Consider the following 22,718-nt stretch of genomic DNA (forward strand, 5'->3'; position numbering starts at 1 on the left):
GGTCCTGGGTTCAAGCCCCACATCGGACTCTCTGCTCTGCAGGAAGCCTGCTTCTCCCTCTCCACTCTCCCTGCTTGTGTTCCCCTCTCTTGCTGTCTCTGTCTCTGTCAAATAAATAAAATCTTTAAAAAATCTCGAACACTGAAAACTGCTTCTATAAACTTAAAATGAAATAATAAAAATTGCTCTAGTAGTAAAATAATTCAATTCTACAAGTAGTTGATCTTTACCGCTTAATGCACACCAAACACTATACGAAGAACTTTTACTTGTATTTATCATACCTAATCCTCAAACAATGAGCTAGGTGTTATTTTTATCAACTTGATTTTAATGAGGAAGAAACTGAGGTTTAAAGAAGTTAAATAACTTATCTAATGTTACCCAAGCAGTAAGTGGCAAAGGTAGACTAAGTGACTCCAAAACCTATACACTTATACTATCTCTAATTAATAACCAACTTCCATGTGCAAGGAACTATATTAAGCACAGTAGCAAATGGAACAAAAATGTTTTCATGACATCATGAAGCTTCTAGTTTCATAGAAGAGACACACAAAAAATGTTTTAAAATTCCTTCATTATATAGTTATATTTTATTTTACTATTAAACACAGACATTAATAAATCTTCTTTAAAGTTTCTGCAAAAGAGGGGCGCCTGGGTGGCTCAGTGGGTTAAAGCCTCTGCCTTTGACTCAGGTCATGATTCCAGGGTCCTGGGATCAAGCCCTGAATCAGGCTCTCTGCTCAGCATGGAGCCTGCTTCCTCCTCTATCTGCCTGCCTCTCTGCCTACTTGTGATCTCTGTCTGTCAAATAAACAAATAAAATCTTTTAAAAAAAAAAAATTTTTTTTTTCTGCAAAAGAGCTAGAATAAAGATTGCTGGGCATGGAAATTCTAAGTATTTCCTAGTCAACATTTAACACTAACTATAGGGAAATTTACCCTTCTGACCTAATAGCTTAGATTCTTTCCTTCTTTGGTACAGTTTAAAAATCTACATCTTTACTCATCAATCAGATAATGTATGGGTACATTGTGAACCCAAGAACTGATAAAATCAAAAGCAAGTAGTTAAGAATATTCTTAATGAATATCTAAAGTTGATAAAGAAAAATATTAATTAAGAGTACAGTGAATTGAAAGTAAGAGGTTTTGGAGGACATGAGAAACAAAGAAGTGCCAGAAAGAAAAGACATTATAGACATCTATGCTAGTACTGGCACACTCATTTTGTATAATGGCTGCTTAAATTCAAATAAATTCAAACAGCAAATGTTTTTGTTCTATGCTTCTAAGCTTTTCTTTTACCCCCTGCATTCTTTCCTACCACCATCAAACATCTATTCTACTTTAATTTCTTTCTTCTCCCAAGAACTGATCTTTCCTGCTTTATATCCTATCCCATCCAGTCCTACTATTTTTCTTAAAACACATTTTTCACATTTCCTTTTTACATGCCATATAATTCACCTAATGCACCAGACTTCCCCAATTCACCTAGTCAACTCCTACAGATACTCCTTCAGACTCAGTTCCAATGTCACCTGCTTATAAAGAATTCTCCAAATTGATGCTTCCATACCCCCGTTCAAGTTGGCCACTCTTTTGTCTAAGATTTCAAACGATACTGCTATTATTACTATTATCTCTTACATGTTTTTCTCTAATTAGTAAACCAGAAAACCAGTAACATGTTTTTTAAAATGCCACACATGAGGTACCCGGATGGCTCAGTTGTTAAGCATCTGCCTTTGGCTCATGTCATGATCCCCAAGTCCTGGGATCAAGCCCTGCACTGGGGTCCTTCCTGGGCAGGAAGCCTGCTTCTCCCTCTCTCACTCCCCCTGCTTATGTTCCCTCTCTCACTGTCTCTCTCTGTTAATTAAATAAATAAAATCTTTTAATTAATTAATGTGCCACACAAGCCCCAATTCAACTTTTTATCACCAGATCATGGCACATAAAAAGCACTAAATATTTACCTTAACAATACATACACCCAGAATAACTACTAACTCCAGACATAGGGAAGAGAAAGTGAGGAAAGCAAGAACTAAGTAAAAGAACAAATTGCAAAAAAGACTTCCTTCTAACTAGCACCTTGGGAGACTAACTACACAACCTAAATTCTCCCTACATTATGGGCCTCTACCCCTTGATATTCATTTCTATTTTATTAGGGTGACCACTCTGTTATAAGTTCTATTAATAACCCAGGATTGCCTCTTCAATTTAGATATGACCTCATTTTTCTAAACTCTATAAAATTATACCATTTCTTTCTTTCCTTTCTTATTTATCAAGAATCATGACCTAGATTACCCTGTTTACATGCTCACAAATATCCCAAGTACCTGTTTGTGAACAGGCTGATTTATGATTCTTTCCTTCAATACCTAGCAATGTTTTTTATTAAGGCTAGGAATGTTTATTTCTAGGTTAAGAATTTAATTAGTATACAGGAACAAGATACTAATGGCTAAAACAATTCCTAATACATAAGAGATATTCAATAAATATGGGAGACGGAAGAGGAAAGGGGAGGAGAAAACCAAGGAGAAAAGGAAAAAGCGTACTATATAATATTTGCTCATTTATTTCTGTCATTCCAAATGGACTGTTCATTTCTAATTCACCAACTGCCATTTTCATCAATATACCCCAGTGCCCAGCATAGTACTAAGAACATAAGAAGCATTCAGTATCTACTGCTGAGTGAAAAAATCAGAGATCAGCAAACTTCTGTAAAGGGACAAAGTAATATTTTGGTAAATATTTTATGCTTTGGTAAACAGTAAATATTTTATGCAAGCTATAATGCTCTCTGGAGTAACTACTCATTCAACTCTGCCATGGTAGCATGAAAGCAGCCACAAATGGGTAAACAAACGGCATGGCTATATACCAATACAATTTGGCTTACAAAAACAAGGGACTAGGTTTACTTTACACAATTTTGAAAACACAGAGCACACAAACAAAAGGAAAAAACAAGAAGACAGGCCATAGTTTGTTGACCCCTAGAAAGAATGAATGAATTCAGACTCACACATACAAGGATTTGCTGAACAAAGGGAGAGAAGAAAAGAAAGATGGAGAGAAGAAAGGAAAGAGGGAAGTTAGGAAAAGTGAATGCTATCTCTGCCTGAGCAATAAAAGAAGGTAAATAAAAAGAGCTGTGCTTGGCAAAGAAAAGTTATAAAACATCCATCATCCTTCAAATAACTAAAATGACATAGTATACTTTTTCAAGTCGAAAGATGTGATCTCTTTCTAAGCGTTCTTCTGCTTGTTTCAAGCCTAGCCTCTGCTCAGGTGTCAATGCAGATTCATCTATCACAGTAGCATTTTCTAAATAGTCCATCTCTGAAGAGTTTTCTTTATTAGAGTCATCATTCTTCATTTTACCTAGAAAAGGAAGCAATCAGTTACCATCAGCAGAACTGATAAAATTTTTTTAAAATTTCAATGGGAAACAATCAATTTATACACATACAGGGAAAATATTCTTTCCTCATACCTTCCTTAGTTGTACAAGTTGGTATACTTATGTAAATACAAAGAAGAGATATACATGGTATCAGAATTCACAAAGAAAAATCTATTTCATGAGTCAAATGCCTATCTTGTTCTTCTGACATATCAAAAGACAAATATGACAGACTCACTACACAAGGCTAACACAACATAACCATCTTGTATAATCTCTGAACTCTGAAATATGATAAAAATCTAGTTTAAGTCCCAAAGATTAGTCACTAAAGTCATTTTAATGACTTCATCACTATACACTAGCTGCTAAAAGAACATATGTCCTCTGGACCACAAACCCACACCAAGCTAGTACCTCTCTGCTTTCACTGAACTCATGGATATCCCTATCACATCAGTATTTCTTCTTTGCTTCTCTGCCTCCTAAATAGATTGAAATCTCTTTAAGGGATAGACTGTGTACTATCAACTTTTCATTTCCAGTACCTAGCATTATACACCTGGCATATAGTAGATTCCACTATCAGTGTGATTTTTTAAAAATACAAATTGAATCATGTTATTCTCTTGCTTAAAATACTTAAAAGACTTCCAAAGAGTTCAAGATAAAGTTTAAACTCTCTAGCATAATACATGCCATCCTTGCCTTCATGAAGGCAGTAAACAGAAAAATAATTTCAAGTTGTAATAAATGCTATAAAGAAAAAAAGCAAGTAACTCAGAAGGAAACTAACTTCAGATACGGGAATCAGGGAAGACTTCTCTCAGATTTTAAATCAAGACCTTAAAGAGGGCCAAGCGTGTGGCTCGGTGGGTTAAGTGTCTGCCTTCCGCTCAAGTCATGATCCCAGGGTCCTTGGATGGAGTTCCGAATTGTGTTCCCTACTCTGCAGGGAGCCTGCTTCTTCCTCTCCCTCTGCCAGCTGCTCTCCCTGCCTGTCCTCTCTCTCTCCCTCCCCGTCTCTGTCAAATAAATAAATAAATAAATATCTTTTTAAAAAAAAAATTTTTTTAAAAGACCTTACGAAACAGAACTAAGTTATCCGTATCTCTAACCTTATAACCTACCATAACACTCTTCACTTTATTCATACCAAATGTGTTAGAATGGATCACTGCTACTTCAAGTCTCAATGCGTTTTCATATGCTGCTCCTTTCACCATCAAGGCCATCCTTACTTCAGCTAGTAATATTTACCTGTCCTGCAAAATATAGCTTAAGCTTACATTGTTTCAGAAGACAGTCTGATACTCTTTATACAAGTGACACCTGAATAATATTGGGGCTTGGGATGCCAAAAATCTGCATATATAACTTTTTACTGCCCCAAATTTTAACTATTAATAGACTATTGTTGACCAAAAACCTTAATAACAACAGGCAGATACATACTTTGTATGTTACAAATATTATATATTGTATTATTATAATAAAGGAAGCTAGAAAAAAGAAATTCTCACAGACAGAGCTTTCCCTCTTCTTTTTTTTTTTTTTCTTTGCTTTCCCTCTTCATATGAGGCTTCAATGCTTCCCCTCTTCATATGAGGCTTCAATCCTATGGGATTAGGATGCCCACCTTGTGACCTCATTTAATCTTAATTACCTCCTAAAAGCTCTTATCTCCAAATGCAATCACACTGGGAGTTAAGGCTGCAGCATAGGTAGTTTAAGGAGACACAATTCAGTCTATAGCATCAGCCTTAAAAAGGAAAAAAGTACTGATGGATATATACTATAACATGAATGAACCTTGAAAACATGATGTTTAATGAAGGCAGCCAGACACAAAAAGATCACATATTCTATGATTCCGTTTCTATGAGATACCCAGAAGAGACAAATATAGAGAGAAAGAATGCATATTAGTGGTTTTCAGAGGATGACGGAGCGAGGGAGAACAGGAATGAATTCCCCCCCACCCAAGACCTGAACTGAGATCAAGAGTCAGACGCTTAACCAAATGAACCACTCAGGTGGTCCCAAGGGAATAAATCTTAATGGGGACAAGGTTTCCTTTTGGGATGATGAAAAAGTTCTCCCGTTAGGTAGTGGTGACGGTTGTACAACACTATAAATGTACTTAATGCCACTGAATTATATACTTTTTTTAAAAGATTTTATTTATTTGAAAGAGAGAGAGAGAGACAGCATAAGCAAGGGGTGGGGCAGAGGGAGAGGGAGAAGCAGAGTTCCTGCTAAGCAGGGAGCCTGAGGCAGGCCCAATCTCAGGACCCTGAGATCACGACCAGAGCCAAAGGCAGGTGTTTAATCAATTGAGCCATCTAGGTGCCCCAAATTATATACTTTAAAATGGTTAAGATACTAGAGTTCCTGTATGGTTCAGGTTCCTACACATACATCAAGTGAAAACATACATCCACACAAAAACGTTTAAATGTTCATAACAGCATTATTTATAATAAATAAAAGATGGAAACAATTCAAACATCTATCAACTGGTAAAAGGATACATACAATGTGGTATAACTATACAATGGAATTTAGCAATAAAAAGGAATAAGGTATTGGTACATGCTAAACATGGATGAATCTTGAAAACGTTGTGCTAAGGCACCTGTGTGGCTCAGTCAGTTAAGCATCCAACTTGATTTTGGCTCAGGTCACGATCTCAGGGTCAGAAGATCAAGCCCCCCATGGGGTTGTACGCTGGGCATGGAGCCTGCTTAAGATTCTCTCCCTCTGCCTCTGCCCCTCTCTCACTCTCCCTCACCTTCTCTAAAATAAAGGAGAGGAGCCTGGGGGGCTCAGTGGGTTGGGCATCCAACTCTTAAGTTTTGGCTCAGGTCATGACTCAGGGTCATGGGACTGGGCCCTGCTTTGGCCTCTGAGCTCAGCACCAAGTCTGCATGGGACTCTCTCTCTCTCCCCCACTGTCTGCCGCTGCCCCTTCCCCTGCTTGCATGCACTCAGTCTCTCTCTCTCAAATAAAAAAAAAATTTTTAATTTAAAAAATCAAGCAAAAAAAAACCCGTTGTGCTAAGTGAAAAAAGCCAAACAAAAAAGGCCACATATTATATGATTCCCTTTATATAAAATAGGCAAATCTACAGAGATAGTAAGTAGGTAAGTGACTTCTTTTTTTAGGGGGGAGGGGCAGTGAGAGAGGGAGAGAGAGAACCTTAAGCAGGTTCCTCACCCAGCATGGAGTCCAATCCAAATTGGATGCTTAACCAACTGAACCCATGGGAGTCCAGTGCAGGGCTGATCTCAAGACCCTGAGATCACAACCTGAGCCAAAATCAAGAGTCAGAGCCTCAACCCACTGGGCCACACAAGGGCACCATGAGTAGTGACTTTTAATGGGTACAGTTTCTTTTGCAGGCGATGAAAATTTTCAGGAATTAGTGATAAAATCTACACAACTTTCTAAATATAGTCCTAAAAATCACTAAACTGTGTTTCTTTTTTTTTTTTTTTTTTTTTTTTTTTTGAGAGTGTGAGCACATGCAAGTGGGGTTGGGGGAGCAAGCAGGGGTGGGGGGCAAGGAGTGGTATGCATAAGGAGAGTGAGAGAATCTTAAGCAGACACCAAGCTGAACAAGACACCCAATGTGGGCCCTGATGTCAAGAACCTGACAAGATGACCTGAGCTGAAATCAAGAGCTGGATGCTTAACTAAGCTACCCAGATGCCCCAAAACTGTATGTTTTTAAATGAGAAATTTTGGCATGTGATTACATCTCAATAAAGCTATTATATAAAAAGGTAGGGGCACTTGAGTGTCTTGGTTGCTTGAATGTCTAACTCTTGATCTCAGCTCAGTCTGGATCTCAGGATCTGAGTCAAGCCCCACAATGGGCCCCACAATGGGTATGGAACATACTTAAAAAAATAATAACAACAGGGGTGCCTGGGTGGTGCACTCAGTTGGTAAACTGACTCTTGGTTTGGGCTCAGGCTGTAATCTCAAGGTTGTGAAATAGAGCCCCGTGTTGGGCTCCCCACTCAGTGTGGATTCTTCTTGAAATTCTCTCTCCTTCTCTCTCCCTGTGCCCCTCCCACTTGTGTAAAGTGTGGGTTAAGTGTCTGCCTTCGGCTCAAGTCATGATCTCAGGATCCTGTCACTCTAATGTATGGGAAACTACGGAACCATTTTGAAGAGTAGTAATATGATCCGAATAATTTTAACAGGATCATTCTGGCTGTTACATTGAAAATAAAATGAAAAGTTACGTAAGTGAATAGAAAGAGGTAAGCTGGGTTATGCTATTCAAAAGCATGATCCTAACCAGCAACACCAATCTCACTCAGGAGCATGTGAGAAATCCATTATCTCAGGTCCCACTCTAGACTTTCAAAATCAAAAATTCCTACAAAAGGAACCTAAGAATCTGCATTTTAATACAATTCCCAGCTAATTCATATAAGTATTAGAATTTGGGGGGGGGGTTTGAGAAGCTCAGATCTAGAACACTCATCCCTCAAATATTCACCATATTTTAAGTACTATAAATGTACTAATGCCACTTTCCTTCAAATATTTCTGATACCTTCTCAGTGACAATTTAAATTTGAACCACAACCATCAGACACAGTAGCATCATTCCCTATGATCTTTCCTACTTTTTCATAAGATTTACTACCATCTAACTTACGACATACTTTTGTTATTTATTTTATATATATATGCGCATATATATATATATGCGCATATATATAGTCCCTCTCCTCCTACTAGAATATTAACTCTGTAAAAGCAATGTTGTCTGTTTAGTTTGTTGCTAAATTCCTAGCAACTAAATTAGTACCTGGCACATAGCAGACACCCATAAAAATATTTACTGGATTAATGGCAAAAGGAAAAGCTGAAGTGTTAACTGGAAGCTAAAGTTGAGCCTAATGAAGGAAGATTAAGCCACTAACCTCAAGTGGGCCTGAGATTAGTCAAATTTCTATAAAGTCGGTTAAGTCCAAATAGACAATGATCTATATATAAAGGTTTATTCTATTTAATTTATAAAGGGACACTCTAATGAGAAATCATTAATTTAAATATAATTTGGAATTTTCACATGAGGAAAAAAAATACTAAACAATTGTGTATGAACATTACTTCAAGGCAGATATTACACATACTCAAGAGAATTCTTTAACAAAAAATGACTACTATACTACAAATCATTGTTCTGAATTTGTTAAACCAAGTCTTCCAAAAGGACCTCTTCTTGGTCTACCAGCTTCTTTAAACTAGTTCAACTTGTTCTCCATATTAACAAATATCAAAACAGCATTTAATTAGAGAAATAATAATAATAAAGGATATTCATTCATTGCACTGCATGCCTACCATGTCAGGTACTACAGGAAACATTCCATTAGATTACTTCACTTCACCTTCATAAAACAGGCAGCAGCATCTTAACTTTTTTTTTAATGAGGGCTGATGGGCTGCCTGGGTGGCACAGTCAGTTAAGCACCCAACTATTGGTTTTGGCACAAGTCATGACCTCAGAGTTGTGAGATAAAGCCCCTGAGTCAGGCTCTACGTTCAGCATGGAGTCCGCTGATTTTTCTCTCCCTCTCCTTCTCCTGCTCTTGTGTGTGCTCTCTCTTTTTTTATAGTAAGTAAATCTTAAAAAAAAAAAAAAAAAAAAAATGAGGTGGGGCACCTGGGTGGCTCAGTCATTAAGTATCTGCCTTCAGTGGCTCTGATCATGCCCCCCCACTCCCCCACCTCCCCCGCCTCGGGCTCCCTGCTGGGAAGGAAGCCTGCCTCTCCCTCTCCCACTCCCCCTGCTTGTGTTCCCTCTCTCACTGTGTCTCTGTCAAATAAGTAAATAAAATCTTTAGAAAAAAAAAAAACAATGAAGAAACTGAAACATGTTTTAAAGTACAAGTAGTTATAGGCACCTGGGTGGCTCAGGTCATGATCCCAGGGTCCTGGGATTGAGCCCCGCATTGGGCTTTCTGCTCAGCAGGGAGCCTGCTTCCGCCTCTCTCTGCCTGCCTCTCTATTATCTCTGTCAAATAAATAAAATCTTTAAAAATAAATAAATAAATACAGTATAAGTAGTTTATATGATGTGCATCTAGATGCATTATCCCTATCCAACCATTATCTATATCTATTATGTATATCAGTATATCTATTCATAAATATTATATACATTAAAAAAATAAAGTATAAACAGCTTATCCAAGATTACAAATTTATTAAGTGGGGAAGATGGGATTCAAAACCTGTACAATTTTACCCTACAGCCCACATTCTCAATCATATCAATGTCACTTCATTTACTTTCCCTTTTTTTTTTAAAGATTTTATTTATTTATATGATAGACAGAGATCACAAGTAGGCAGAGAGGAGGAAGCAGGCTCCCTGCTGAGCAGAGAGCTCAATGCGGGGCTCGATCCCAGGACCCTGGGATCATGACCTGAACTGAAAGCAGAGGCTTTAACCCACTGAGCCACCCAGGTGCCCCTACTTTCCCTTTTTAAAAAAAATAATGCTTGGAGGTGCCTGCATGGCTCAGTCAATTAAGCATCTTGCCTTCAAGCTCAGGTCATAATCTGGGGGGTCCTGGGCTTAAGCCCCATGTTGGGCTCCCTGCTCAGAGAGGAGTCTGCTTCTCCCTCTCCTCCTGTGCACTCTTTCTCTCTAAATAAATAAATAATTAAAATCTTTGGAAAAATAATAATAATCCTTGAATCAGATTTTTCACTAACTCAAGCAATCAAACCCTTGTAATTGATCTTATGCACCACTATTTCCCAACTTCAATCATTCACATACTATCTAGTTCAGATTTGTCTCACCTAAACACTATCAGTAGTGTTATTTTTTTGATACTATCTTTAAACTGGCTTACTTTTTTTGGCCTTCTCTTAAATCGCATTTTTAAAATTATGAAGTTGGTATTTTTTCTTATACACATAAAGATATGTCTATTAAAGCTAAAAAAGTGGTCTGTTAATATACTATCAATTATTATCATCAGAAATAAACTATTTTTAAACCCTTTACCAGAGTTTCTCAAAGTGTAACAAATAATGACTTAGAAATAGCTTTTCTTTGTTATTCATATATCAAGGAAAGCTTTTATTCACCCAGCCACAGAAACATGAGAAAAAAGATTGCCCAAAAAATCCATAAAGTTAAACATAACCAAGATTAAAGTACTCAAAAGATAGGCAACATTTATAAGCAATTAAAGCTAAGATCAAAATACTAAAAGAAAATGAATTTTACACCAAGAAGTCTTAAGTAAATTGCAAGTGTCCTAACCAATCTCTGCTTCCTGTCAAAGAATTTATTGCACTACAGTCCAATTAAAAACATGTATAAATATATGTGATCATAGAACTACCTTGCTTAAAAGTCTTCAATGGCTTCTCAAAACACTCATCATAAAGTCCAAACTGTCTATCATGTCCTAAAAGGTCCTTCATTCTCCAACTACTGTATGTCTTTTCAGCTGGATCATTTGCTACTTTCACCCCCAATTCTGTTCCAGTCATATTTAATCTCAGTCATACTCTCATTCTCACATTTATGTCCTGCATGTTCTCAAACCAAAGACTAAATCCCTCAATTAAATTATGCACTCTCTCACCTTAAGTTTTTTGCACTGAACTATTACCATTTTATTTATGTGTATCACCCCCATCTAACTAGAAGCATCCTTGAGATTTGGTGCTGTATTTTTTTGTTTTTCCACTACAAACATATATTTGGCATATAAAAGGAACTCAATACATACAGGTTCGTTGAATGAATGAGCCACATATTACCAGGACCACTTAAAAAGTGTGTATGTGTGTACATACACATGTACATACCAATTACAGAAGCCACTAATTTCTATTTACACAGGCTTTTTACTTATTGTAATAAATGTAAAGGTTCTTTTTTAGCTTAAAAAGCCTTATTATTAATGTGTTTTTTGAAAATTAAGGATAATCTAAAGAACATTAATACAGGAAAATCTCTCCAAAAATGTGACCTATGGATACTCTAATTTGTACTTACTCAAATCATCCGATATGTCTTCAATTCCTGAAGCACTATCATCAGAATCACCAGTATTATCTGTACATGCTTGTTGCTTCTGAGATCCTGGTGAGTTTTCCAAAGCAGATTTTCCTCTGTCCACATCAATATTCACTTTGTCCAGAGAAGTAAGAGAGCTTGGAATTTTTTTTCCAATCTGCTGTAATTCTGTACGTCGCATATTTTCCTTCAACAGTAAACTGGGCGCCTTCTCTGGTTCTGCTGGTGAACCAGGGACCTTTTCCAATTTCATCTGAGAACTGGGTACTTTTTCCATTTTCCTCTGTGAATTAAGTGCCTTTTCTGTTGCTGTCACCTGTGAGCTGGGTGTCTTTTCTGTTTTCACTGGTGAATTAGGGGACTTTGGTGATTTTTCTGCTTTTGCTTGTGAAACAGGTACCTTTTCTACTTTCACCGGTGAATTAGGTGATTTTTTTGTTTTGCAATGACTTTGATCTCGAAGGACTAATCCCAAATCTTTAGGGCTTGCTATGTTGGCAGCATTTACTTTACATGATTTAACTTCTGTTTTTTCTATACAAATATCATTTTGCTTATTTTTTTTACTACTGTTCTTATTTGGAGAGCTGGTTCCAATTTCTTTTATGGATTTATCATTTCTAGCTTTCAAAGTTTGATTAGATATAACTTTAACTGCTTTGCTTTCTTCAGAAAGAGCCCAAGCATTCTTCTTTGGTTCATGATTTTCATTTTTAGAGGTCTTAAAGTCTTCCATTATTTGAAAACCTGCTTCCTTCCAATTGTGATACTGTAAAATGGCAGATTTCCAATAGCTGGATTGCTTCAAGTCCAGAGTAGGCAAACAAACTATAGAGTTAAAAAAAAAATGTGTTATTTAAAATGCAAGAGGCATTTTAAAAAAATTGGTGAGACTTTCAAAAACTTCCAAATTTGTTCTCAAAACTAGAGAAATTGTAAAAACTTTAAAAACTCCATTAACCATATAAGGAGTTAAAACCCAATTATTCGTAAATAACAGCCAAATAGTCATAAAGTAGGTTCTAATGTAATTATGTCAATATGACATCAAAACAGAGAATTTTAGATTTATTCTACATTACTTAGTAAGAATTTCAACTAAAAGGGAAATAAAACTTGCAATTGATGTACCACGATTAATATAAAAGAAAATGGAACAAGAAAACACATTCCAATCTAGGGGCACCTAGTTGGCTCAGCATGCAACTCTTGATCTCAGGGTCTCACATGGGGTATAGGGATTATTCAGTCAGACTGATATTCTCTTTTATTAAAAAAAAAAAAAAAAAACTAGGGTCACCTGGGTGGCTCAGTTGTTAAGTGTCTGCCTTCAGCTCAGGTCATGATCCCAGGGTCCTGAGATCGAGCCCCACATTGGACTCCCTACTTGGCAGGAAGCCTGCTTCTCCCCTCTCCCACTCCCCCTGCTTGTATTCCCTCTCTTGCTGTCTCTCTCCCTCTGTGAAATAAATAAATAAAATCTTGGGGGGAAAAAAAAGACTTTATTAAAAAAAAACTGATTAGGTTCTTATTTCTAAATTATTTTATAATTTTTAACTATAATTAAAAATTTAAGCCAAAACAGAAACAAAATTAAGCCAAAACCATCCTATATTTTCACCATTTATATTTTTTACCACTAATGTTATTTTCTAGTAAAAAGCTCTACCACTTAGAGCTTAGCACTAAAAAGCTTACCAGTTAGAATGTTTTTGCTCCTAGTTTTGGATATTTTAATTCATTTGATTTATACACTGCTTTCAATACTCTAAGGTGTTTCACATAACTGTCAAAACAGTTGCCAAATATATGCCTATATCTAAACTCTTGTAGAAACTGCTGAAAATTCCTAATTTTAAAAATAAAAATGGATCCCATGGGACATCTGGGTGGCTCAGCTGGTTAAGCATCTGCCTTTGGCTCAGATCATGATCACAGGGTCCTGGATTAAGCTCCACCTCAGGCTCTCTGCCCAGGCTCTCTGCCCAGGAGTCTGCTTCTCCCTCCCCTACCACTCCCCCTGCTTTTACTCTCTGATAAAAAAAATAAAAATATATATTTTTGGGGCACCTGGGTGGCTCAGTGGGTTAAGCCTCTGCCTTTGGCTCAGGTCATGATCTCAGGGTCCTGGGATCGAGTCCCGCATCGGGTTCTCTGCTCAGCGGAGAAACTGCTTCCTCCTCTCTCTCTCTCTCTGCCTACTTGTGATCTCTCTCTGTGAAATAAATAAATAAAATCTTTAAAAAAAAATATATATATATATATATTTTTTTTTTTAATTCCACCAAAAAAAAAAAGTGTGGTGGGACACCTAGCTGGCTCAGTCTGTAGAGAGCATGTGACTCTTGAGCTCAGGGTCATAAGTTCAAGCCCCACATTGGGCATGGAGGCCACTTAAAAAAAAAAAAAAAAAAGTGTGGTAATTTTATATAGCAAAATTGCTATTTCTAAGAACAGTACAAATTTTTCCCAAAAAAGTTGTAATTTCTAGAAATAAAGTTCTAAGGAGATAAGGTTTTGAGTAATGTTCACTGCTTCCCAGTGTACTCATAGCAAAACTTGTGGAGCCAAATAAAAATGCTGGACCTATGTTCTAGTTCCTGGTTACATTTTTAGAATGCAGCAAATGAGTACTAAATGAGATTCTAACCTTATATAAGCAATTATTATCAAGAAAACACAAAAGAATTTTTAACAAATTTCTTTAAAGAGTTGTTTGAATACTGAAAACAACAGTTTTTTCAAGATTTTATTTATTTATTTGTTAGAGAGAGAGAGAGAGAGAGGGAACGTGCCCAAGCAGGGGGATTGGCAGGCAGAGCAGGTAGAACAGGCAGAGGGAGAAGCAGGCTCCCCAGTGAGCAAGTAGCCCAATGCAGGACTTGATTCCAGGACCCAGGAACACGACCAGAGCCAACAAAGGCAATCTCTTAACTGAGTGCCACCCAGGCATCCCCAAAACAACAGTATTTAGCATATATTCCATTTCATTTTTATATCATTAAGACATCAGTCCACTTCCTACTTCTAGTTCATGTCTTCCTTCCTTGAATCCTTACAATGCCTACTGACTACTACAGACTTAGGGAGTTCTCAGGCCCTGGACCTCACCCAAAAACCAGAGGCAGGTTCTTGACTTTGCAGTGAGAAAGAATTCAAGGACAAGTCAGAATGAAGTATAACAGAGGAAGCTTTACTGCAAAGTCCAAGTTTACACTCCAAGGAAGGAGGAGTGAGGGCACACTCAGAAAGAGGATCTAAGGGCGCCTGGGTGGCTCAGTGGGTTGGGCCGCTGCCTTCGGCTCGGGTCATGATCTCAGGGTCCTGGGATCAAGTCCCGCATCGGGCTCTCTGCTCAGCAGGGAGCCTGCTTCCCTCTCTCTCTCTCTCTCTCTGCCTGCCTCTCTACTTGTGATCTCTGTCAAATCAATAAATAAAATCTTTAAAAAAAAAAAAAAAAGAAAGAGGATCTAAGTAGCACTAGATAGATATGAGGCTCTGATTTTTATGGGTGGTTATAATTTGGGCATGAAATACTCATGTGGGATTCTAGGGAACAGGTGGGGATTTCTAGGAATTCTGCATAATATTATGCAATGCTCTACATTAGCTACTACGTGCAGATAGAGTCTGATTTCAGGCTAACTGGGGGTCTTTGTGTGCATTTAAATTGCAGTTAAGCAAAGCACTGGCAGGAGAACACTTGTGATCACAAGAAATCACAGAACTATCAGAAGTTTGCTCAATTGCTACAAACTTTCTGTCAGGTATAACACTCTGTTCCCTGTTTTTTGTTCCTCGTGCAAATATACAGCACTTCCTCTTCTGCCTGCCTTACTACCACAACGCTAGGTACTTAGTAGACATTCAAAATCACTAGCAATTAAAAGAATATCCACTCCAGACAGATGGCTTCACATCTTTCTTTTGCTGATAAAATCTGAAGCCTTTAGCAGCAACTGGAATTTTCTTTTTTTTTTCCCCCCAGATTTTATTTATTTGAGAGAGAAAGCAAGCAAGCACAAGTGGGGGGTGGGGTGGAGTCAGAGGGAGAAGGAGAGGGAGAAGTATGTTCCCCACTGAGCAGGGAGTCCCACTCAAGCTTCCATTCCAGGACCCTGGGATCATGACCTGAGCCAAAGGCAAAAGACAGATGCTTAACAGACTGAGCCACCCAGGGGCCTCTGGAATTGTTTCACAAGAAGTTTCTGACACTCTTCTTTAATTATCTATCACTCAGTTGACAGACTGGGCTACAAATTCTGGAGCCTGAGACTTAAAAGAGTTGTATGGATACACTAGGTAAGAAAGTTTATCAGAAATAACTGCTGCATAATAACAAAAACTAATCATAGCAATAATTACTTCTCAAGTAACCCTTCCACAAGACAGAGAAACTATTCTAAGGCATGATTACAGAAAGCCATCAAAAGTTTGTCCTGCTAAAAAAAAAATTAGGAGGGCGCCTGGGTGGCTCAGCGGGTTAAGCCTCTGCCTTTGTTCAGCTCGGGTCATGGTCTCAGGGTCCCTGGATGGAGCCCCCCCATCAGGCTCTGCAGGGAGCCTGCATCCCCCTCGCTCTGCCTGCCTCTCTGCCTACTTGTGATCTCTCTCTCTGTCAAATAAATAAATTAAATCTTAAAAAAAAAAAATCTTAAAATCTTAAAAAAAAAATAAATTAGCCACCTGCGTGGCTCAGTTAAGTATCTACCTTAAGAGAGAAATCATTTCTGATTTTGTTTACCATTGTTTACCTACCACAGTGCCCAGTTTAAAGTAGGCACTCAATGAACCTATTAAATGGATTAATGAACATTTAAATTATGTTAATTGCAATTTAATTAATTAATTGTTCACTTTAAAAACAAATCCAAAACATTTAATTGCATCATGGCTTATATTATTCACAATGTAAATAGAAAAATATCTCTCTTCCAGGTAGCCTTCCCTAATCTATCCTGGAGGCTCCTACCCCCTAAGCTGGGCTCAGAGAAATATGTCTCTATGAACTTTAGTCTTACCCTTCTCATAGCATTCAATACTTAATACTTTTTTTTATAAGGTTTTAATTATTTGTTTGTTTATTTATTTTAGAGAGAGAATGTGCAGATGGAAGCAGAAGCAGACCCAGTGCTGAGTGAGGAGCCCCATTTGGGGCTTGATCTCATGACCCTGAGATGATGACCTGGGCTGAAATTAGGAGTCAGATGCTTAACCAACTTAGCCACCCAGGCACCCAGTACTTAACACCTTTTATGTGTTTATTTCCTATTTGTACTATAGGAACTTTTTTTTTCCAATTTACTTTTCATAAAACAAATACATATACAGAGTTCAAAAAGTCAACAGTACTATAAGACAAAACAGTATTTGTCCACCAACTACCCACCTTCCTCCTCAGAAGCAACTGCTTTCAACTCTTTTAGCAGTTTCTTCTGAAGTTTATCTCTGTACTTCTAAATTACATGCTTAAACTGATACTGATCTTAATTTGTTTTCACTTTAGATAGTATCTACAGACTTCCTACTATGAAAGAATTTAGCTGTCTCAAACATTCCCCCTAGAGACAAACAGAATTATACACACACATATGTTCCTATCCCACCCACATCCCCTGAAGATGATTTTAATAAGATATAACAGTATTATTCATGGCTGAGCCAAATATTATACTATAAAACTTTCTAAATGCCCCTCAAAATTTATTTTCTCCTTTTCCCACGCACATAGCTAGAATGTATTTTCCAACCTTCCTTACAGTTAGGTGTGTCCTTAAGATCAAGTTATTACCTCCTCCATGCTCTCCTCCTATCACTGGGTAAAATTCTCAATCATCCATCTTCAGTCATATAGCCAACAATTATGTTTTAATCCAAACCACAGAGTTTTGAATTTCTGTAAGAACTAGAATCAGCTAGTTCCAAAATGCAGATTCTGATTCCAATTTGGAGGACTGACATTCTGCATATCTAATAAGCCCAAATAAAGTCAATGCTGCTAACCCTTGGCCATACTTTTGGCTGGACAACATCATCAGTGGAACTTGGGCCCCTGAGTGACAACACAGAACTACTCATCTGGATCAGGTGATCACTCATCTAGCATTTGTTATATGAGAAAAAAATAAAACTATTTTTTAAGGCACTGTATTAATGGATTTCTTTGTCATGGTAGCCCAGCCATTTTGACTTAACTAATATACATATTTATAATCATATTTCTCTTTGGTATACTTTACAGTTTTATCTGGAATTAACCATTGCCTCATTTTTCTTAAGATTTTTTTACATATCTATCAATAATTCATTGACAGAACCATAAATCTCCTGTCAATATGATCAAACACACATCACGGAAGCTATATATTTTTTTTAAGATTTTATTTATTTATTTGACAGAGAGAGACCACAAGTAGGCAGAGAGGCAGGCAGAGAGAGAGGAGAAAGCAGGCTCCCCGCAGAGCAGAGAGCCCAGTGTGGGGCTCGATCCCAGGACCCTGGGACCATGACCTGAGCCGAAGGCAGAGGCTTTAACCCACTGAGCCACCCAGGCGCCCCATGTGTTTATTTTTACTGCCGTTTTCTCCTTGAACATCCCTTGTCTAGCACTTGCTGGTTACTACTAGTCTTTTACCACAACTGTCAGCCTGCAACTTCCTTTCGCTATCATCCTACCAATTCTCATCCACCCTCAAACTGACTTCTATATTCTTCTTCCACAGTTTACTCCCTCTTTTTTTGGTGGAGCACACCCTCCAGTAGATAAGAAAGGAAATATGAAAGGCAGTGAAAACAAATTATGCCCAATTTCTGCATTTCATTCTACATAGACAGGCATACATTATCATAACACTCTGGACTTCTTTCCACTTCCCTCATCCATTCTTTTCCAGAAGACATGAAGTAACATCTTTCATCCTAACATCTTTCATCTGTGAGTTTGTGAAAATGATTAGGTAAAACATAGTATCTCTCTCTCATTCCTCTTCACTAGCTGTTCACAGAGAAGAGAAGTCCACTTTCTCATTCATACTCTAACATTTACAGGTGTAAGCCCCACATGGAGCCTAAAGTTGTGCCTGTGTCTGAGTAAGTCTAATTCTGACACTGAGTATTAGCAAACAACTTGAAAATAAAAAATCCACTCCCCAAAGTGAATTTTATCCATAATTAAATAATCTGGGGGTGCCTGGGTGGCTCAGTGGTTTAAGCATCTACCTTTGGCTAGGGTCATGATCCCAGAGTTCTGGGATCAAGCACCGCATCAGGCTCCCTGATCAGCAGGGAGTCTGTTTCTCCCTCTCCCTCTTCTCCAGCTTATGCTCTCTCTCAAATAAATATAAAATCTTTAAAACAAAAACAGTAATCTGATCTCCATATGCTTGTTTTGTCTTTCCCAGTTTGTTCAGGATTCAGGAAGGGAAACAGTGTTAATTATTGGGTCCCTTATGTCCCAATAGGAAGTAAATTTTATAAGACTTTGTATGTTTTAAACGTCTTTTTTTCTTCTTATTTTGTTTAATTAGGTTTAAACTTCTAGGTTAGAAATCATACACTCAAAATGCAACAAGTACTGTTTCAACGATTTCTAGTTTGTAGTGTTAGTACTGAGAAAATCATCCCATACTTATTTTCCAACTTTTTTACTGAATTGCTTTCTTCCTTATAGGAATTTTTAGGATATTCTCTTTGTCTCAGCATTTTATTTTGTTTTTAGTGTTCTGTAATTTCTTTTTCTTTTTTAAAAGATTCATTTATTTATATGAGAGAGAGAGACCATGCATGTGAGCGGGGGAGAGCAGAGAGAGGAGAGAATCTCAAGCACACTCCCCACTGACCACAGAGCCAGATGCAGGGCTTGATCTCATGACCCTAAGATCATGAGCTGAGCTGAAACTGAGAGTTATACACTTAAGCAACTGAACCACCAGGCTTCCCTCAGTGTTCTGTAATTTCTAAGTGATAAGCCCTGGAGCAGATATTTCTTCATTTTTCTTGGTATTCAGTTGGCTCTTTTAATCTCTACCTCAAGTCCCCCCACTCCTGAAAATTTTTTCTTGTATTATGTCTTCTATCATTTCTTCCCTTTCATTTTCTCTTTTTCTTTAGTTCCTAATCATTGGACCTTATGCCTCCTACATTGATTCTCCAGTTATCTTACCTCTTTTATCCATTTTCCACCTTTATTTTCTTTCCTGAGTGATTTTCTCACCTTTATCTTCCAACTCTTCTACATTTGGAGGAGAGAAGCACAGGAGGTATACTATATTTTCATTTCTAAAAACACTTTAACTCTCTGATTATTACTTCCTACAGCACTCTTGTTCTTGTCTCATGACTATCATCTCTTATATCTGAACACTAATAGTTTTGCTTAAATTCTTTTCTGCTTCTTGTAGTTTCCTGAGTTTCTTATTTGTTTTCTTCTCTATCAAGCACACTAACATACACATAGGAAAGAGTTAAAGAGAAAAATGGAGACAGAAAAATATTTGAAGAAATAAGAGCTGAAAACTTACCTAATCAGATGAAACATACAATTATACACATCCAAAAAGTTCAATGAACTCCAAGCAGAATAAACTTAAAGAAATCAACACCAAGATTTTTATCAACTTATTATTCAACTTTGAAAACCAGAGAGAATTTTGAAATCAGCAAGACAGAAGCAACTTCTCGTGTACTAAGTATTCACAGTAAGATTTAACAGATGCTTTCCCATCAGAAACATGCAAATCAAGGGTCCCCAGGCAGCTCAGGCAGTTGAATCCTTGACTTTTGACTTTGGCCCAGGTCATAATCTCAGGGTCTCGAGATCAAGCCTGGCATAGGCTCCATACTGGACATGGAGCCTGCTTAAGATTCTCTTCCCCTCCCTTTCCCCTTCTCCGTCCCTGGCAAAAGGGGGAAAAAAAAAAAAAAAGGTACAAGGGTGGAAAAAGGTATTCCATGCAAATAGTACTATATAGAGAGTTGGGTGGTCATATAATTATTAGATAAAATACATTTTAAGACAAAAGAGATTACAAGAAACAAAGAGAACATTATATACTGAAAAGAAGTTCAATCCAGGGATGCCTGGGTGGCTTAGTTAGTTAAGCATCTGCCTTCAGCTCACGTCATGATTTCAGGGTCCTGGGATCAAGCCCCACATTGGGCTCTCTGCTCAGTCAGTGGGGAGCCTACTTCTCCCTCTGCCTCTGCTTCTCCCCCTCTCTCAAATAAATAAATAAAATCTTAAAAAAAATAATAATAGGGAACTTCAATATCCTACTTTCAATAACAGAGAAACCAGACAAAAAATCAGTAAGAAAATAGAAGATTTCAACAATCTTAAACCGATTAGACCTAACATACTCAGAAGCCTCTACCCAGCATCAACAGAACACATTCTTCTCTACTGCATGTGGAACATTCTCCAGAACAGACCATTCTGCAAGGCCATAAGACAAGTCTTAACAAACTTAAAAAGACTGAAATCATATAAAGTATCTTTTCTTACCACAACAGAATGAAATTAGATATCAAATCAATACAAAAACTGGAAATTTCACAAATATGGAAAACTTAAACAATGCACTCAAATCAACCAATGGGTCAAAGAAGAAATCACAAGGGAAATTAGAAAATACCTTGAGACAAATGAAAACAATGTACATTATAACCACATTTTCTAAAAATGGATATAAGAGGTTTATTTCACATAATTTTTAAAAATAAGGATTATAGGGTGCCTGGGTAGCTAAGTCAGTTAAGCATCTGCCTCAGGCTTAGGTCATGATCCCACGGTCCTGGGATCAACCCCCACATCAGGCCCCCTGCTCAGCATGGACTCTGCTCTTTCCTCTCTCTCTGTCCCTTTGCCTGCTCATGCTCTTTCTCTCAAATAAATAAAATCATTTTTTAAAATTTTTTAATTAAAAAATAAGGATTATAAAAGAATACAATAAACAACTGTTTACCAACAAATTGAATAACCTAGATAGAATGGTCAAATTGTACATACAAGCTATCAAAACAGAGTCAAGAACAAATAAAAAATCCAAATACACTTACAACAAAGAAATAGATTAAATCAGTAATCAAAAACCTACCAACAACAACAAAAAGCCCAGAAACCAAAAGACTATACTGGTGAAGTCTATTAAATATGTAAAGAATTAACACCAATCCTTCTCAAACTCTTCCCAAAAAATTAAAAGGGGAGGGCACTTCCTAACTCATTCTCTGAGGCCAGCATTACGCTAATATATGAACATATATTCAAACAATCATCAACAAAATACCAGCAAACCAAGTAATGAAAGATAGTTGGAAGAAGGCAGGCAGGAACAAGGGAACTCCACCCTAACAGGACACCACCTTTAAATACCACCCTAAAAGGAGCCTCTACCCTTACCCACCTAATAGTTATATGATAAAAACCTGATAGGGTGACAGATGCACAGAAGGTTAATCAGATTAAAAGAGCCCGCCAACAAGCCCATGAAGACCACTAGACTTGGAGACTGGTGGCAACCCTCCGGGGTCCCCTCCTCTTCAGGAGCTTTGTACTATTACTCAATAATGTTTGCTTTGCTGCCCACCACTCTTTGTCTGGTCTACCTCTTCATTCTTCAAAGCAGCATGACCAAGAACCACTGGCACTAAAGGAAAAGAAATTCAGTAACATGAGCGGCATATTAAAAGAGTTATACAGCACAACCAAGTGAGATTTATCTCTAGAATGCAAGAGCGGTTCAACAAACAAAAATCAATGTAACACACCGTATTAACAGACTGAAGGAAAAGGAAAACATAATCAGCTTAACTGATGCAACAAAAAGCATTTGAAAAAAATCCAGCAGCCTTTCTTGGGGGAAAAAAAAATTTTTCAATAAACTTGTAATAGCAAGGAACTTCCTCATCATGATAAAAGCCATCATACAAAACAAAGACACAGCTAACATCCACCCAATAGTTAAAGACTGAAACTGTTCCTCTACAATCAGGAATAAGACAAGGATGTCTGCTTTTTCCACTTCTATTTGACATAGATCTATTGGAAGTTACAGCTACAGCAATTAGGCAAGTAAAAGAAAAAAAAGGCAACCAAATGGAAATGGAAGAAATAAAATTATCTTTTGCAGATGACATGATCTTATATGTAAGAAAACCCTTAAAAGTATGCATGCACACACACACACACACACAAACACACACAAATG

At 37.4% G+C, this 22,718-nt stretch overlaps 1 protein-coding gene across 12 annotated transcripts in view; it reads right to left on the reverse strand.

Annotated features, from left to right (window-relative positions):
- TUT4 (terminal uridylyl transferase 4) overlaps positions 1 to 22,718 on the reverse strand; it is a 125,928-nt gene that overhangs the window by 80,613 nt on the left and 22,597 nt on the right. For all 12 annotated transcript variants that reach the window (XR_004381086.1, XR_004381085.1, XM_032844186.1 and 9 more), the window contains 2 exons: positions 11,491 to 12,339; positions 3,251 to 3,414 (listed from right to left, as the gene is read on the reverse strand). Coding sequence is in view for 10 of the 12 variants with exons in the window: in XM_032844186.1 (XP_032700077.1) it covers positions 3,251 to 3,414; positions 11,491 to 12,247 (921 nt within the window). In the remaining 2 variants the exon portion in view is untranslated. The remainder of the gene's footprint in view (positions 1 to 3,250; positions 3,415 to 11,490; positions 12,340 to 22,718) is intronic.

The sequence above is a fragment of the Lontra canadensis genome, unplaced genomic scaffold (assembly GCF_010015895.1).
Source record: "Lontra canadensis isolate GAN:19392208 unplaced genomic scaffold, GSC_riverotter_1.0 scaffold148, whole genome shotgun sequence".
Lineage (NCBI taxonomy): Eukaryota > Metazoa > Chordata > Mammalia > Carnivora > Mustelidae > Lontra > Lontra canadensis.